The sequence below is a fragment of the Manis javanica genome, chromosome 1, assembly GCF_040802235.1.
Source record: "Manis javanica isolate MJ-LG chromosome 1, MJ_LKY, whole genome shotgun sequence".
Taxonomy (NCBI): domain Eukaryota; kingdom Metazoa; phylum Chordata; class Mammalia; order Pholidota; family Manidae; genus Manis; species Manis javanica.
This window is the reverse complement of record NC_133156.1, coordinates 205,981,358-205,998,153: the sequence shown is the minus strand read 5'-3', so window position 1 is coordinate 205,998,153 and position 16,796 is coordinate 205,981,358. Positions and strand designations below refer to the sequence as shown.

General features: G+C 33.9%; 1 protein-coding gene across 2 annotated transcripts in view; it reads right to left on the bottom strand.

Moving 5' to 3' along the window:
- Positions 1-16,796, bottom strand: part of SRBD1 (S1 RNA binding domain 1) — a 202,996-nt gene that overhangs the window by 122,507 nt on the left and 63,693 nt on the right. For both annotated transcript variants that reach the window (XM_073213612.1, XM_073213619.1), the window contains exons 12-14: positions 14,846-15,003; positions 11,570-11,660; positions 10,828-10,935 (exon numbers count right to left, since the gene is read on the bottom strand). In XM_073213612.1, the coding sequence (XP_073069713.1) occupies positions 10,828-10,935; positions 11,570-11,660; positions 14,846-15,003 (357 nt within the window). The remainder of the gene's footprint in view (positions 1-10,827; positions 10,936-11,569; positions 11,661-14,845; positions 15,004-16,796) is intronic.

Below are 16,796 nucleotides of genomic sequence, written 5' to 3'. Positions count from 1 at the left end.
GTTATATCACCTTAGCTTCTCATTAAGCACAGTAATAAAACTATATCCAAAAACCAATTTAGACTGTCCAAAGCTTCAAGGCTAATTTGTGGCCTGCATCATCACTATAAATTTGATTTTACATTCCACATGAAAAATGGAAATTATTGCACTAGTCAAAAGTAAATAACAGCAACCACAACAACTTTTCCTCCATATAAAATAATTTTATCTTCACAATATTAAGAGCTTAACATAGCTAGATACACCTTAAGTTGTATAGCTAAGCTTATCGATTTGTTGGAAAGTAAATTTATTTAAACAACAACAAAAGGAACAGGTCCCGGTATTCAGGACATGGGAGAATTACACATAATAAGACAGAATCTTAAATGGTCAGATTTCCAGGAAACTTTAGAAATCATCTCACCAAAATCTCTACCAGAAATTCCTTTTAGCATCACTAAAGTCATTTATCCCTATTATAGTTCATCTTGTTAGATTAGGTTAAATAAACTGAAGTATTTCAAAAACTTTTCTGACCTTGATTCTAATAACCTCAATGTCTGAAAACTTGAAAAGCTTACCTAAAAACCTTGACTAAATTACTTATTAAAATGTTAATAACACAGTGTCTGTGGCATGTTACTACAGACCTCACATCAGACTTCAATCCATTAGCTAATCCATAGCCTTTTGGGGGCCACATAACCAAATTTCTATTTCTCTAGTTTCTCCATAAGGGTCATGAGGAGACTATCAAAAGCTGTGCTGAGATAGAGCTATGTCTACCTGCCTAGTTTCCCTAACAGAAAATGAAATGGGTTAAGACCAAAATGTTTTATTTATAAGAAATGCACCAGTCAAAAAAATGGTTATTTCTTCCAATTGTGTGCAATTTATACTGTCCCTTTCTAAGTGCTCATAAACCATCCTTTTATAATTGAACAATAAGCTTGCCTGCTCAAGATCACACTCAGTAGCTATTTGCATACCTTACCTTATTTCCCCTTAGGAACCTCAAAATAATATTTGACCATCTCCAAGCACCCACAATTTCTCAACAATTACCAACAGTGGTACCAAAATTGTATTCATGCATCCACCCAGAACTCCAGAAAATGTTCCATCTTGGCCAGAAAATAAAACTAGAACCAGTTCTCTTACTAATACCCTGTTTTACATTCCTGTTTTCTTTTGTTGATGCTTATTCTCTTTTGAGCCTCGAAGTCATTCTATCTCACAAATCAAAAGAGAACTTAAGCATTCCACTTTCTGTTAGCCACTGATTAGAATGATGACATTATCTACAAGCAGTGAGGTGTCTTTTCTCTCTTGCCTAAGCTAGTACAAGCCTTTATGCTATACTCAGCACTTAGGGGAAGTAGGTAAGGGAGGGGATTCAGGTCTTTTTGGCAGATCAGTGACTTTTCGTTTACACACCCTTGGTTAAACTTTTTTCAACTTTGTATTTGCCCTTGTAAAACCCACACTTGACCAAAAGTTCACAGCCACTACATACAAACTGATTTACTTTTAGTTTTCAATCTTTTCTGATGGCAAAGTTCCTGGAAGTCAATGTGCTCTATTCAGAACATGATGGAATATGTGCATTTTAAACAATGATTAAATATGCAAGGGCTTAGTCAAATACTAGATACTAGCAGATGCCCAAAAATTAAGAAAAGTATATAAGAGTAATATAAAAATTGATCCAAACTTGGTTTGGCAAAGAACCTTTCTTGTATAACATAATTTATAGTTTTCTAAAGAAAAATAAGCATTCCTGACAGAATGCTTAAGCAATTTTCTGATATACTTTAATAGGTACAGACTTAGCAAGCAAATCACCCAAACTCTTTTCTTTTCTAATGTAATTATCTTACATTCTCTTTTTCTATAGAATCTTGTTACCAAGAGTGCATCTCTGATTTGGCCTCCTAAAAGACTTTTCTCTGGCAATAACATTACAATAAAACTTTCTCATATGTTAATGAAGTGTTCGGAAAATTTTCTTTGACATGAGGAATGTTAATTGAAGAAATCCTATCTATTAATTTAACTTCTTCCAGAGAATTTGGAAAGGACTTGTAATTTTACTGGTAGAGCGCCATTAGTCCAGCTCACATATCCCAATGCGTTCTAAGAACTGTTGCCCTATTTTCTTTCCTTAAGAAGATCTTTTGCAATTTTATAAGGCAATCTGAATTATATTTCTAAGAGCTTTCCAACTTCTCATTAAGGATTTCGGCAATCTTCTCTCTTAACTTTGTATTTTTAAGAATTCAAATATGAGATTTCATAGAGCAAAATTTCTCAAACTTTTCTGATCATCACCAACAATAAGAAATACACTTATATCACAACCTAGCACACCATACATGTATGTAACCAAACTGAATATTCATGAAACAATACTTAGTCTTATATATGAGATACACTCTATTTTCTATTCTTTTCTAGTTTAATTTTTTTTAATGTTGGTTGGATCCCACTACATTGATTTCACCTTCTACAAATGGATTGCAACCTACAACTTGAAAAACAGGGCCCCAGAGAGCTCCTATGACATGGAAAAATCAGGATAATGAAGACATGAATCTGGATGATACAGATAAATGAGGGCATAAATTCATTATACTTTACCTCAGCATGGGTAGGTTGCTTAAAATATACTGCATACATTATACCACACAAGAAGAACTCCTATCACTAATAAGAATAAGAATATATCTTTATCTATCTAAAAATTGCATTTCTTATTCTATCTTCTTACCTTGCTTTTAATTCTCTCTATATAAAACGTATCACTAATTGACATAGTAGATATAAACACAGACAAACACACACACACACACACACACACACACACACACAGTTACCTTTTTGTCTGTTTTTCCTACTAGAATAAAAGCGTAAGAAGTCAGGTCCTTCGTCTTGCTCACTGCTCTTACTCCCAGCACATAGTAATGTGCCTGCCATATAGTGTGTGTGCTACCAATACTTTACTGATTATATGAAAGCACATATAATGGGATGCTTTTGTTTTGGCAGAAGTCCCAAAAGCCTGTTTTGCCAACATTAGCAACCATCCAACTTCACCTTATAAAACAGGAGTGGTTGAGGAGAGGGACAGGGGTGAGTCAAAGAATTGAAGAGATTCTCAAATTTCTTTAAGAAGACTGTTGGAATGCTGGGCACTGCTTCTCCTGCCCCAGCATCTCTTATGGAAAAGCATCCCACTCATCCCATGCCAAGGGTGAGTGGCCTCTCTGGATGCAACAGGAAAGCATGACGTAAGAAAGAGAACAGATGCAAACACAAGCAAAGGAGAGAAAAAATAAAAAAGGGGAGAAGCTATACTAAGGATAAGGTGCTGATTCCCCTTTGAGAGGAGGCAAGCATGTATGAACAAAATAGGCCTGCAGGAGGAAGTGTGGGGTAGCTTTGAAGAGATTCTGTCCAAGAGAACTGAGTGGCAAAGTGACCCAGCCAGCAGTGACCTGACTGAAACCCATGTCTGGAGGAGGAGAGTCATACATAACCTGAAAGCCAGAGAAGACATCTGCTGAGTCACAGGAATGGCAGTTCAAGTATTCTTGCGGGGGGCGGGGGTGGAATCTCAGAAAACAAAACAATAATTCCATTGAAAACACCCATGGAAGAATCAGCAACTGTATTTGGATGACCCAGAACGTCCTATCCTCAGACTACCAACTGCCTTCACTTTGTAAGGCTCCTTTACCCTATCCTCAACTCTGAAGACAAGACTTGGAGGGATCAAAAAATTCAGCTAGTAAGTTGGGGTGGAAGAGACAAATATCAAGGGAGGAGAGAGGAAGCTAGCCATGCCCTCTGTAAACTACCACAGTGTGTCTTCCAGCATGAAGCAAACCTGACACAGAATTTGATTTATATCAAGTTTGCAGCTTTGATTATTACACTAGAAAAAAGATCTCAATAGCTGAAATGACACTGTTCTAATGACTAAGGACAGAAAAGGCTGAGACTTGTCCATTATTCCAGCCACAGATGAAAAGAACTACTCCAAACATTAGTTGAATAAGGAGAGGAACAGTAAATAAAAAGTTGTTTTCTTCTTGTACCTTACTAACTCTATCTCATTCAGTTAAACATTTACATGTGATAAATACTTATTGAATGAATACTTAAGTAAAATAACTAGAATAAAATATATAAAAATATTAATACCATTCTGAGGGGTGAGATTATAAATTTTTTATTTTCCTCTTTATATTTTCCTCTATTTTTCAAAATCCCTTTTGAGCATGCTTCAAAAAAATAAATTGCCAGAGAACAATGTCATGCACATGTAATGACAGATATTCACACCCAGAGGAAACTTTTAATCAAAAGTTTGTATTCAAATGATTAAAAATGACCATCTTCTAATTTTCCCCTATAGTTTATGTCTTTGATGTCTGAAAACACCAAATTTTAAATGTAAAGTAGGAGATTAAAAACAGAAAAGCAGTGGCCTTGTTTGCCAGTAATATAGAAGATTAGCTACTTGGATTAACATGTTTTATTGAAAACCACAGATATAACACTTCTTTTTATTTAAGAAGTGAGCTGGCAAGAAAGATTCAAGCTGAAAAAAATGAAGGAGGCATGGGAACCTTGATTTTCTGAAACTAACCTTCACCCAAGGGCATTTGCTGAACCAGTGTATTTTATTGTCTATCTTCATAGCCACAGAGCTTCACAGAACTAGAGGACTAGAACACAAAACACAGGGTCCACCAAAGATGGATGTTAATAAAATATTCTCCCAAACTACCCTCACACACATAAAGCTGATATCCCAAAGGGTTAAACCTTCAATATATGAGTCAAAGAGAACTAAACTCACTATATCCTACTATGCCCCATCCCCAAGACTCTGCAGTGAAAATGGACTATCTCCAACCTTGTCATAGGAAGAATCTCTGATGAGAATATGGAACCATAAGCCATCTCTGTAGGTAGCAGCCTAAATTCACACTACCTGGGTGGCTGGAAAAAAACTCAAGCCGAGAATTTAATTTAAGTTATCCCAAACTGGTAGTGTCTACAGGAACCTGGCATAAGCAAATACAAATCCTCTTTGAAACGACTCACAATCAATTCAAGCCTCAGTGAATTCCCACAGATAAAGTTCCATGAAAACAAGGAGTTTTCAATAAAAATCAACAGAACAAAAAAGGAAACAAAGCACCACAAAGCAGAACCAGCAGTAACAGAGAGCAGAAATAGACTTGCAAGGATTTTAAATAACTAGAATTATCACACAGACTGTAAAATAACAATGCTTAATTAATAGGGTTAGGAAAATAAAAGATAGGTTTGAAAATATATTTAGGAACAACAAACAACTATAAGGATGATCAAGAAGATCTGAAAAATACAGTTTCTAGAAATGAAAAATATGGCTGAAATTAAAAATTAAATGGGTGGATGTCAATTCTCCACAAATTAAACTAGTCAAGTTAATCCCAATCAAAATCCCAGCAGGCCCATTTGTAGAAATTGGAAAGCTGAATCTACAATTTATGTAGAAGTACAAGGGAACTAGAATATCCAAAACTATTTTGAAATAGAAAAACAAAATTGAAGGACTTATATTATATAACTTCATGACTAATTAAGATATACAAATCAGCACACAGATTAGTGTAAAGACATATGTATCAATTAAGCAGCAGAGACTCCAGAAATGGATCCACATGTACATGGCTAGTTGATTCTCAACAAAGATGCCAAAGCAATTCACTGCGGAAATAAAAATCTTTCAACAAATGATGCTAGAATAATCCACAGCCATATGCAAAAAAAAAAAAAAAAAGAATGTACCATACATAAAAATTAACTTTAAATACATTATAGACCCAAATAAGAGTTAAAAGTAGAAAACAAAACAGAGGACATCAAAGTGGGCTTAATTTTTCCAAACATTACTTCAACAGGACACAAAAAGCAAAAACTATATAAAAAAAAAATTGATAAATTAGGCTTCATCAAAATAAAAATGTTTGCTTTTCAAAAACCATGTTTAAAAAATAAAAAGGCAAGCTATGGACTGTGAGAAAATGTTCACAAAACCTGTACCTGATAAAGAGCTTGTATTTAGGATAAATACAAAATATTCTTATCCACTAACAGGAAGAAAAACAATTCAATTTTTTCAAATGGAAAGATGATCGAAATAGATGGCAAATAAGCAAATGAAGATGCTTAACATCATTAATCACTAGTGAAGGTAGATTAAAACCACAATGTGGTATCACTACACATGCACAGGATACCTCAATTTAAAAAACTGACCATACCAAGCAGACTGATGAAGACATGGAGAAAGTGGAATTCTGATACACTCTTGGTAGGAACATAAAATAGTACAATCATCTTGGAAAACAGTTTGACAGTTTCCTAAGTTAAACATATACCTACCATGTTTCAAAGAAATGAAAGCATATGTCCACACAAAAGACATGCAGCTTTATTTGTAATAGCCAAAAATGTGCCATAATCCAAATGTTCATCAAGAAATAAACGATAAGTGTGATTTAGCCATACAATGGAATACTACTCAGTAATAAAAAGAATAAATTATAAGCATATGCAACATCATAGATTGAATCTAAAAATAATTAAGCTGAGTGATAGAAGTTAGCAAAAGAATATCTACTGTATGATTCCAATTACATTCAAGTTTAGAAAATGTAAATGAATCCATAACTTCAGGAAGTAAATCAGAGGTTGCCTGGAGGAGTGGGCAGGAAGGGAAGGCTGGATTACAAAGGAATGAAATTTGGGTGGGTAATGGGTATGTTCATTATCTTGATTGTGATAGTTTCATGGAAGTATACATATGTCTAAACTTAAACTTATAAAATTGAAAACTTCAAGTATGTACACAGTTTATTACATGTCAATTATCTCTCAATAAAGCTGAAAAACAAAAAGGACTTCCACAGGTAGAAAAATCTAACTGAAATAAAAAAATTCAGTGGATGGGCCTGACAGCTAAAGAAAAAGCTAGTGAACTGGAAGAAAGACCTGAAGAAATCAACTTCAAAGCCTCAGAGAGACAAGAGATGGAAAATGAAAAGAGAGAGGTTAAAAGGCATGGAGGATAGAGTGATAAGGCTGATTTACATAATTAGAATTTCAGAAGGAGAGCAGAGAGAAAGAATGAGACAGAGGTAATATTTGAAATGTAATGGCTGAGATTTTGAAGAACTAAAAGACAGCACCCTATAAATTCAAGAATCTCAGTAAACTATAAGCAGCGTAAATTTAAAAAGCAGTAGAAAATGCTACTAATAGCAAAAAGGAACAATAAACAATTTTGTATTTTATTTCTTATTAACATATCAATACTCAGATGAAACTGTCAATGATATACATGAAAGCAGAAATTCTCTTTCTTCTCAGCTTATTACAAATAGCAAGCTAAACATACCTGCAAATAAATATTGAAATTATGATTGTAAGTCTGTACCAGTAGGTTTAAAACTAAAGATATATCAAAGCTTGGAAAAAAATTAGTTATCAAACAATAGGAGATGACTAAAATATGATACAACCAAACAAAAGAATTAGGAAGAAAAAGATGGGAGGGAGAAGAAAAATCGGGAAGGAGAGAAAGGGAAGAGGACAGGAGAGGAGGGAAGAAAAGGAAGGGAAGAAATCAGGGACACCACTGTTTACAAAATACTGTAGTCCCATTCTTTTTCAAACTACTCTCAGGCTAATTAACAGCCTTCTATTCTGTTTCTATATCCAAGCAGATTAATGGTCTCTGTTTAATTTTTGATTCAGAGAATGAAATTTCAAATCAGCCCCATAAGTAACTGAGAGGATAATGAGATTTTTGTGGCTTCACAAAGAAAAGTTAGAAGACTTAAAGTTAGGGAAATAAAAACTTGAGAGAGATTGCATTAAAAAACAACAACAACAACTTAACATTCTTGGACATATGAGAGAGTCACATTTTCCAAAAACTAGCATAATACTTTTTAATATTCTAGACTAAAATAAGCATAGTACAAAACTCAAAACCACATAGAAAAAGATACACCTGAGAAAATAAAAATTTTAAATTCTATATGAAATAAAGCTTGAGTTATAAACACAAAATGGGGAAAACTACTTGTATAATTTGCAAAAATCATGACAATTGGTTCAATAATTAATATATAAAGACATTTACAAATCAGTGTGAACAAGATGAAAACCCCCAACAGGGAAAAAAAAAAATGAGCAAAGGACACAAACAAGCCACACATACATACACAAAAAAATCCAGAAACAGCCAACATATAAAAATGTATTGGTTTTGGCAGCAGAATCACAGAACCCAAGAATGGACTAAAAGTTACCAAAGGGAAAGGGACTGGGGAGGATGGGAGGGAAGGGAGGGATAAGGGCAGGGAAAATGAAAGGGGGTATTATGATTAACATGTATAATCTGGGGGATTGGGGGGCACGGGGAGGGCTGTGCAACACAGAGAAGACAAGTAGTGATTCTACAACATCTTACTATGCTGATGGACAGTGACTGCAATGGGGTTTGTAGGGGGGACTTGGTGAAGGGAGACCCTAGTAAACGTAATGTTCTTCATGTAATTGTAGATTAATGACAACAAAATAAAAATAATAGTAATAATAATAATAAAATAAAATTTCCAAAAAAAATGTATTGGCTTCATTAATAATAAGTATGCCACATGCTCTTCTAAGCACTTTATATATATAAACTCATTTAACCAACATGAAAATTCTATAAGATGGGTACTATTGTTATCTCCTTTCAAGGATGATGAAACTGAAACACAGAGATATTAAGGATTTGTGCAAGGTCACATAATTAGTTAATAACCAGTGATGCTGGGATTTCAACTATGAAATTAAAACTAGTACCCAAGGTCCCAGAGAAATGGGAGTGGAGACACTGGAAGTCGGGGTATAAACTGGCACATTCTGGAACAGAGCATGGTAATGTATTTTAAAGCCCTAAAAATATTCAGCTTTAGAATTAATTCTCTCAAACAAGTAATAATTCATACAATTCAAAACAGTGGTTACATGGGCTAGAGGCACTCCAAGGAAAAGCCTCCAAAAGGCACCTGCTTAATTAAGCAGGGAACAAGTATGCTCCTTTTTTTACTCTTCTTCAAACTATATATGGATTCTATATTCTTTGGTACATTTTGGTATATTTCACAATTTAGAAAAATGCTTTATTTTCTTCCTTTTCATCTGGATTTTTATATGAACTAGTGATACAAATGTTTTTAAATAAGAGAATCCCAAATTAGCCAACATATTGAGAAGAGGGAGAAATGTAGTGTGGCAATAATCTCACTAACAGATTGGATCTGGCAATTAAACATCTTTCCATTTAGGAGCAGTAGTAAGGTACATCCTTAAACTAGTACTCCACTTCTTCGAATGTATTATGTAGAAATAAAGGTCACGCAAAGACCTAAGCACAAGGATAGATACTACAGCCTTGCTGATAATGGTGACAATTAGAAGAAGCCATCTGTCAAACAACAGGAAAGACTAAAATATAGGAGTTTATCTGTAGTAATTTTAAATGATTTTGTAAAGTCCATTTATTGGCATGGAAAGAAATGGGAGAAAGATTATAAAACATTTATCTCAAGATATTTATATCAAATTAATTGAACAAGGTAAAAAGAAATCAGAGAAGCTGCCTGAAATAAACTGAATTAGCTATGGTCCTTGTATTAGCTTCCCAAAAGGATGGGGTACATGTGTACAGTTCCCAGAATAGGGAAGATCCACAGTATTTTCCAAACCAACTTGAACAAGAAAAGGGAGAGGAAAATAGCTGAGATGGACTTTGCAATCTGGTCGTTTTCTGAACCATGCTCCCATAGCACCTACAGGTTGTCCCTGACCTTTTAATTCCCTTTGGATACCGAGTTTGTTTTCCTGACATCTTGATTATACTCTTGGTACAGGGAACACTACACTAAATACAAGGTCCCTCTCATTCGGCCTATTTACATGAATACTAGAATTCTTCCTGTGTTAGGTTTTGTGTTCTATTTTGCTTTGTTGATCCTGCCAGTCATATTACTCATCAGTTGACTATACTTAGTTATTTGATGTCTTGAAAAGCATCTCTTGAAAAAAGAGATGGCTCTTTGGGCTCTTATTTAGGTATCAGCCATTATAATTACCTTCTTTCCTACAACTAAACCCTTTAGGATTTAATATTCTACTGTAGTTTGGAAGAGCTAAACATGGCTATTTGAAGTCCGAAGGGAAAGTAAGGAAACAAGGGTGAATGAAAGCAGAACTACCATAGGTGTAGGGACAGGACTAGAGAATGGGTCATGCTACTCCAAAGCTAGTCAGCAGTTAACTATATGTCTATATAAAATGAAAGCTTGTGATAGAGACAAATAAGGAATACCAGAGGTGCTTTTTATTTGTAATACTTATCTTGGCTCACAGTTCTGAAAGCCAATATTATTTATAGGCATCAAAACTTTAGGAGAAAAAGGCTAAGTTATGCACAGTCTTACTTACTCCTCAGTAGTTAACAAGAGCCCTCACACAATATAGAGCCTGGAAAATCTCATGAAACCAAGTAAGCCCTCCTGATGTTTATAAGAGAGGTTTCAGGACACTGAAACTCAAACTTCTCAAGACAAGATTTTGTTCTGCAGAGCTCTTGTGAACAGCAAGAGGTGGTTTGGGGGTAAACAAGATGAATACCTTAAAAAGAAGGGAGAATTCATCACAGAGGAACTGGAGTTACTTTCAAAGAAAATACTCAAAGAAAATAAACATTACTAACATCCTTACCAGTAAACAACATCCAGTGGCGCAAAGTAATTTTTCATTATCAGGTCAGCAAAGTAAGCTTCTGTTTCCCGGCAGGCAGTTCCATTTCCAATCACCACTGTGCTGCAGCTTCAAGGAAGAAAGAGGATGAGAAACTGGATGAGCTCAAGAAATGCTTCTAAACCAATCAGGAGAAAATGTACAGAACGCACAAATACTATTATACAATGCTCTTATTCTCTCATATATCCAAGGAACCTCTCCACTGTTTCACAAGGGATAGACAGACTTATGTAGAATCAAAGACGCTGTGCCCCTGTATTGGTTTAGGCGGCAGTGGGTAAATATTTTACTGTCACACAATCTTAAGAACAGTCAACTTTCTTCATCTGAAAGGAACCAAATTTAGACATGGGTAAGTCTGAAGCATTCTAAGATCCATTCCTCAGATCCATAAAAAAAAATAAAGAGAAAAAAGGGAGGAAGGGAGGGAGGGAGGAGTTAGGGAGAGAAAGAAAGCAAGCTCAAATAAAAGAATTAAATGCTCACTTTTGCTCATACTACCTCCCTTGTTTAGTGAAGCTGCATTCCTCTGGAGTCTCCAAATGTAGAGTTCTCCAGCAATTTCTCCCAGCATTGTTTTACATGGTTCCTTTTCTCTCACCAAGGCACTTCCCTCAATCCCTCCCTCCAAATTAGGAGCTTCAAAGGTATCTGTTGGGCTGAGCCTCTGAAGCATTCAAAAGGTTACTTATTTTCATACTTGAAGTTCAGCAAAAGCCTCTTTATTTTCTCTGCTTCTCGGAAGCCTTGTCCACAATGCAAGTAAACCACATCAGTATGAAGTATCTGACCTTAGAAAAAAATAGAAAAAATAAGACATTATTATGTAAGAAATTGCAAAACATATACCAATGCTTTAATTAAGCAAGTTGAAAGAGGAAAGGGAACTGACTTGTGTTTCAAAATGCAGTGTGAATCATTCATATTCACTAAATCAGATTCTTTCTAAACACTCTGAAATTTTGTTACTTCCAAAATTACAAAGACTCTTATTTTGCTACACAAAACCACTATTAATTAGAAAATATGCCATAATTCCTAAAAGCGAAATGGTTTTCAGTAACACCTAGTATCAGTATAATAGTAAAAGCAAAAAGTAAATAGTATAAAAAGTAAATATTAATATTTACTGTATGTATGACAACATTGTAATACTATTCTACTTCTTCTTTTGTGTTGTAGATATGTGAATTTCTGTATCTTGTGTAACTCTTTCAGCTGCATATTTATGAATTGTAAGCTTTTCTGTATTATATCACATTTCAGCCAAAAATGTATTTTAAAATTTCAGAGTAATGATCTTAAAGATAGGAATAATCAGCTAAGTGACCAACTTAGGAAGAGAAGAACAAAGAATAAGCTCTAAGAAAGTGGAGGGAAGAAAATGATAAAGTTAAAAGCAGAAATTAATAAAATAGAAAAAAAATAAATAGAGAGGATCAAGAAGTTTAAAGTGAAAAATCACTTAATAAAACCATATATTTTTAGTACTACCGATCAGGAAAAAGAAAGACACAAATAAATTATATTAGAAATTAAAAGAGGATATAACTAGAGATTCAGCACAGATTAAAAATACAGAGAGACTATTATAGACAACTTTATGTTAATTTAGATTACACAATGAAAAGGATACATTCTTGGATAAGTCTTAATAAAACAGACTGCAGATACATATATACATGTGTGTGTGTGTGTGTGTGTGTGTATGCATATAAAGGTGTAAAAAAAAATTACCTTACAGCAATACAAATGATATCATAAACAAATACATATGTCACAACAGATGTAGGAAAACACAGTAATAAAATATATTTCCCATTTATTGTAAAAATGCACAGCATAAAAGGAGAAATTTGGACAGCAAAACCAAAAACCCATGCCTCTATCAATAACAAAGTGTCCCCAACAAACGCAAAAGAGGATCAAGTAGATCAATGCCCTGACAATTATCAAGACCAACATGCATCAGAACTTCAGAACTTCTGTGGGAGCAAGCAGAGAGAAGCAATGGATTTTCTCACGGACCTAAAAATGGAAGAATTCCAAAAATATCAAAAGGTACTTCCCTGGAAATCACAACAGGTCTGTTTGAGACCAAGGGCTGAAACTGGGAAAGATTTTTGCATACTCTAATGTATAGGTCAGTCCTAAGTTTGCCCAACAGTTCAGAAAGATTTGGAAAATGGTGATCTCCATGAACTGTTTAAACAGTAGAACATTCCTTTCAAGACAAAACTCCACACTAAGAAGAAACGGTTGGGAATCACACCATACTGAGCAAGGTAAGGATAATATGGGCAAAGGAAAAAAATGTCCATGAAAAGTAAGGAAAGCAACAGGGAAGCAAATTACAGAAAGTATGAGACTATCTCTCTATCCACAAATACAGAGGGTTTTTTCCCCCACTAATAATTGGAAAAAAATAGAGGTGATAGTTTTGGAGATATACAGTTAAACAACCTTCTTAATCCAGCCTTCTATCCTAAAAGTTAAGGAAAACCAATTTTATGTAGAACTAAGCAACAAAAAAGGATTATAATCAAATTCCATACAGAATGATTATTTTTTTAAAACTGAAAATCTTAAGACCAGTATGATGCTCTTAAAGAAAGGAGTATCCACAAAAAGAGAAAAACCATAAACTAATATGTAAGAAGTTACCAGAAAAATACACACACACACACACACACACACACACACACATAATGAGATTAACAAAAATCAGAATTAGAAAACCTCAAAAATGAAATGAGAGAACTCAGGAATGAATTAAATATGAAAGAAAAAGTTATTTCAGAAATGAAAAACCAAACTAAAAGAACAACAAATAAATAATAAATGCCTTAAGAGCAATAAAAGGTAAAGGTACAAAAAATTTTAAAGATTTAAAAAAATTTAAAGGGTGAAGTTCACTACATAGCTGTAATCTATCTTTCATAAATATCAAAAGGAAATTCCAAAACTTAAAAACATAGTAACTTAAAGTACTCAGTGAATGGATTTAATAGCAGATGAGACATAAGAAAATAAAGGATTAATTAATTGAAAGACAATCAGTAGTAAATAAAATAAAGGAAAATAGAAGAAAAAGAAATTTGACAAGTCTAATATACATGTAATTGGAATTCCAGAAAGAAATGAAAGAAGTCCTATAAACTCCAAGTGAAACTCACACCAAAAAAAACCCCACCACATACACATAATGCTAAGCAGCACTTTATGAGAAAAACCCTGAAAACCACAAAGAAAAAAATCTTAGCTCCTAGAGAAAAAAAGGTATTACCTTCAAAGGAGCAATAATAAGATTTTTAGTTGACTTCTCAACAGAAACCCCAGTAGTCAGGAACAAAACAAAACAAAATGGAATGCTACCTTTAGAGTACTAAAAGTAATGGCCAATCTTGAATTTTATACCCAGCCAAAATATTCTTTAAAAATACAGACAAATCAGAACCCTCTGCAGACAAAAACTGACATAATTTGTCACCAGCTGACCCACATTAAAACTAACAGCCTAAAGTTTCAGGCAGAAAGAAAATGATCTCAAATGGAAACACAGAAATGTAGAAAGAAATGAAGAGCAGTAAGAAGGGTAGATAGCAAATGGGAAAAAAAAATACTGACTGGACAAAACAAAAATGTCCTGTGGTATTTAAAATATGCACAGAATTGAAATGTATCACATATAAAATTAATGGGAGATAAAGTTATTAAAGTTTGAACCTAGTTAATCCTCAATATCTCCATTGTGACCAAGGGAAAGGCATAAATGATGGTAATATGTTGAGAGGTTTGATCAACAAATAAGACAAATATGCAGCTTGAGTCTCTGGTTCCCATATCTTTGTATGTGAGAAAATCATTTTCTAAGCCTTGAAAATTAATATTATTTCCAAATCATCATTAAATACATGAAGTGACACGTAAGGCCAATCAAAGAACTTTTATATGAAAAGCTGAAAGTCATGCTTACTGGTAGGAGAAATTACAGCTAATTTGCAACCATGTTTGTAACCAGGATCCACTCCCATCAAGGTGCGCCCTGGAACAGGGCTTGTTAAAAGGAGCTGGCGAAGGTTCCGTCCAAACATCATTACTGATTCCTTCTCTGCATCTGATGTTAGTTTGGCTCTTTAAAAATAGGAAAGAAGGAAAAAAAAGGGAAAGTATTAGTCTTCATTCATCCAAATTTTCTTCCAGAAAAAGAACAGAATTCATTTTATACAGTTATTCCTTAAAGAAGCATTTATTATTATAAAATAACTTAAGATAAAAATCATTTACAAAATCATATTGAGTCTATTTTTGCTAACTTAAGCAACATATGACACCACAAACAATTCTGAATCAAACCTGGTAAGTATGTTATACCTACATTGCTTCCCCATCTGCACTCTTTATATACAAAATCTCTATCTATCTGTGTATATGGGAGAGACAGTATATAAAGATTTGGATATCAAATTAAAGTTGATCAGCTGATAAAAATATAAACACAAAATTTTCTAAGCACAAAATTCTATAACACAAAAAATTCTATAACACAAAAAATTTTCTAAGAACAAAATTCTATAAACACAAAAAATTCTAATCTTCTAAGAGAAGGCAAAAAAAATTTTCTAAACACAAAATGAGAGTGATACATTATCAAATCGTAAGTAGGCTCCTCCACCACAACTTACTTTTTTACACCTTCACCTATACTTGTCTCAGGGTTACCCTCTCACTCCCTTCCATTTCCCACACTTACTCCCCATCTTGTCGTTCTCACAGTGATCTGACATGACCACAGATATTAAAAACCAGTCTAGAACCATGTCTCATGTATGGAACTTCCCAATTTTATCCAGAGAAGTAATTAAAAGTCTAATTTTAGAACTTCTTCTAGGACAAAAATAGATGTTTATAATGGACTTAAAAACATTTGGAAACTAAGTTTTACACCATTCATCTACTTAACAAAAGTTCTTAACCTATTATTTCCTGAAATTCACAAGAATTTATAAAAAGTGTATCTTCTCTATTATAGGAGGTGAAAACATTCATGCACAGCCAGAAGAGAATTGAGAGCACAAAAGCAATTCAAAGTACACTTTGTATCAGTGTTGAGAGAATTATCTACATATCTAAAGGCTTGTACAGCTAATTAGCTTTTCTGGCTTAATTCAGTTTCTTAAGGCTTTTCTCTCATCTTCTATAACATTTCATTCTCATCCTTCCTGCATTCAGTCAAGTAACATGAAAAGTATCATTACAGATATTTACACTTCCACATCTTAATTTTAACTTTATTTACCAAGGCAGCATTTGTTGTTAGTACCATGACCAATGCGAGAGATAAAAAGCTGAAAAGATAAGATCCCTGCCCTAAAGACCATTATACAGTTGAAGAAACAGGAAAATAGACAAGTATAAAACAGTAAGTGCTATGCTAATGGGACACATGGGAGGGGTAATTAAATTAGGAAAAATTTCTAAGAAATGTCTTCTCAGATGAATCAAGGATAAATAATTGAATTAAGCAAAGACAGGGAGAGTATATGGAGGGCACAGAGAAATGGATCCAGGCAAAGGAAGCATATGTTAAAATGCTTGTCCCATTATAGAAAAAGCAAGTTATTTCATGTGCTAAAATGATAACAACATACAAGGCTAAACGGCCAAGAAGCCAGATCACAAAGGGATAAAGAGCTTGGATTTAATTCTAGAGACAGAGAAGATTCACTGAAGGATTTTAAGTAGAAGAGTATGAAATAATCAGATGGGATTTTAGGATAGCAAGTGAAATATGTAATACTGGAAAATACTAGATAAAGATCATCTATGTCCCTAGAACAGTAATGCAAACAAGCAATGATGATATCTTGAACTAAGCCAGTAACCTTGAAAATCAAGAGAAGGCAAAATTCAAGATATAATAAAAG